We start from the raw sequence: 2,849 nt of genomic DNA on the forward strand, positions 1-2,849 counted from the left end.
GGATTTCGGCGTCTTAAGGGCGCGACTGAGGGGGTTTTTCGGCGTCGATACGAAAAAAGTCGCCTTGGAGGCCTGTTGGGGGCGCGGCTGAAGATGCTCTAAGCATTGGCACCATTCATATCCATTCTACCATGAGTGGAGCACCAACAACTATAGATGCTGGCATGTATGCAGATTGAGTAGGAGATCGATAACAATTTTACCCAACATGGACGGCGGCATAGTGCAGGAATCCCTCGCCCCACCCCATTTGACTTTGTCTTAGAGGGGGGAGGGGGGGGGGGTTGTTAGCCTGTGTCTATGGTAGCACAACCGAATAGGATGTTAAGTCTTTTTCTTCTAACCCCCTGATACGACAATTTTGAGGCAATATAGACAACTGCATAACATGTTGTGTATGGATTTTATTTCTAGATTTCATTTAGTATCACATACTATTAATGAGTAGATTGCTTTGATTGAGCATTTTTTTTTTTGCTTTATGTATCAACTTCGCCACCAAAGCCACTTAGGAAATGCTCCTACGTACATGTTAGTTTGAAATATGTGGTGGTCGGAACTCGCAACCTCTCCCTATTTTTGTCATTGGTCCATATCTATTACACTGTATATATACTAGAAGAATATTAAAAATATTAGTCGGTACATGGAACAAAGATTCGGCGAACAGAAAGAAATTATTAAGTAAAAAAAAATACTACGAAGGAAGCCATTTGCTAGACATCCTCGGTCTCAGAGAAAGAAATGTTATTTTTCCTCTAGCTGGTTGCAACTACAACCATCCTAGACTGTAGACTCGTCATCTTCACCAACGGCGACGCCCTCCGCGTCGCCGGCATCGACCACGGGGAGCTCCCGGAGCCTCCTCTGCAGCTCCGCCCGCTCGTCCCTCATCCGGGAGTTGTCGCGCACGACGCGGTCGTAGTCCACGATGGCGCGGTTGAGCTGGTCGAGCAGGTCGCGGTTGGCGTCCCGGAGGTGGACGACCTGCGCCCACAGCTGGCCCAGCTGCTTCTGCTTCCGCACGCGCGACCGCCGCGCCGACTCCCTGTTGGACACCATCCGCCTCCTCCTCCTCTCCTCCGCGCGCTGCCTGTCCACGGCGTGGGCCGCTGGCTCGTCGGAGCTCGACCCGTTGCGCAGCGGCACCGCCGGAGGGTGGTTGAGAAACAGCTCGTCGGCGTAGGGCAATTGCATTAGACTGCTACTGCTGCACTGGAACAGGAGATGATCGTCTTCCTCCATCTGGTAGGGATAATGGGGTCCCAAAGACGCTGCGTTTGCAGGTGGCGGCAAGTACGCCGCGGGGAGAAGAACACCGGCAACCTCGGCTGGGTACATGCTGCTTGCTTTGCTTTTCGTACGTAGCTGAGCCAGAGGACGGCGAGAACAGAGAAATAATGGAGTATAGTCGAAGTGGAGAGGAGAAAGAGAAGATAGGAAGGGGGAGTCTTCTGAACGGAAGAAAGAGAGAGGGGTGGTGGATTTATAGCCGGAAAAGGATCGTGGAGGTAATTGGCTCCATGATCCAGAGTCCAGACACACCTGAAGGCTGAAGATATATGGCACGTTGAGGCAGCACAGCGCACACGGCACGACACTCAATCACCTGATTTCCTGGATGCTTATCGTGATGTCATGGACAATGATTGTGCCTGCTTTTCGACAAATTCTACGTAGCGGCCCGGCGTGCCTCCGGAGTAGCCTGCATCTAGCCTGTCGATCCGCGACCGGGCAGACAGACAGCGGCCTCGCCGCACGGGGCGCGGCCGTTCTTGCGAGCCATCATGCAGCTGCAGGCTGCGGCAGAGGTGGGCGACTGCTCCGGCAGCTCTAGCTCGGAGGTTGGCTAACAGTGACGAACAATTTAACCCGCAAAAAAAAAAAAAAAACAGTGAAGAACCATTTCCAGCCAGCGCTAGCTAGGATAGTACTAGTAGATCAACCGTGTGATCGTCGATCGACGCTGAAGCGATCCATCATCCATTTACATGTCCTTCATGTCTTTGCGTTTCATGATGGGGTGCTTCAGAACGATTGGCAACTTGGCATTGTGGGGAGGTGCTGATCGATGGGAGCACTACGGTCGGTCTCCATGGCGTTTTCTTCCGCGTAGTTCACGCGGTCGACGCTTTCACTTTCTCACCGGGCTAACGCAACGGGAGTGTTCTTTCTCAAAGGAGAAAAGGAGGCACTGTAGTTGGTGGTTCCTGGCCACTGATGTGTCACATGCATGGACTTAGATTCTAATAATTGTTTGCGTAAAGAGAATGTACATCCGTGCAAGCAGAGATGCTATCATTTATTTATTTACTTATTCCAAATAGCTGTGAGGAGATAAATGTTGCAAGTTTGCAACTAGACTGGTCATATGCTCCTTTCATATCAGTTACTACCTTTTTTCCTTTCGATAAAGTAGTAGTATTTGTTAGTTGCGAGTTGCCACTAGGGTCACATAAACTAATATTTGGGCCTTAATGTGCCAATCTGCGTCTGCAAACTACCTTAATGGCATCAATTGTTGATGACTCTAACGATACCGTGAGGTATCTTAGGACCTTAAAAGTTTCAGCATTTTGAATTGTTTATACTCCGATAAACGTGTCAATAAGAAATGTATTTAGCCTTTATATCGAACCGATGGGAGCTGGAGTATCATTTTCGTAAAAGGAGGCCCTATTCATTAGCTGCTGCTACTTTCTTTCGACCGACTGATCTGTTTAAGATTTGTAGCAGCAAAGCTGAAGGGACGTCCCATATCCGAAACCATGAACCAAGGATCCTGGTGTAATCAGAGCCTACGGATCTTCTTTATGCCTAGCTCATACTAGTGTCTTTGCTACTTCGAA

General features: G+C 49.5%; 1 protein-coding gene across 1 annotated transcript; it reads right to left on the reverse strand.

Moving 5' to 3' along the window:
* Positions 1–611: 611 nt before the first annotated feature.
* Positions 612–1,510, reverse strand: LOC125522289 (basic leucine zipper 8-like). Its single transcript, XM_048687361.1, has one exon. It carries the CDS (start codon positions 1,339–1,341, stop codon positions 784–786), a length of 558 nt encoding a protein of 185 aa, XP_048543318.1. The 5' UTR covers positions 1,342–1,510; the 3' UTR covers positions 612–783.
* Between the last annotated feature and the right edge of the window lie 1,339 nt (positions 1,511–2,849).

The sequence above is a fragment of the Triticum urartu genome, chromosome 7 (genome assembly GCF_003073215.2).
Source record: "Triticum urartu cultivar G1812 chromosome 7, Tu2.1, whole genome shotgun sequence".
In the NCBI taxonomy this organism is placed as follows: domain Eukaryota; kingdom Viridiplantae; phylum Streptophyta; class Magnoliopsida; order Poales; family Poaceae; genus Triticum; species Triticum urartu.

Bases quoted from the DNA above. Each gene is read 5' to 3' on its own strand.
- LOC125522289 (XM_048687361.1), bottom strand. From the start codon at position 1,341: ATGTACCCAGCCGAGGTTGCCGGTGTTCTTCTCCCCGCGGCGTACTTG.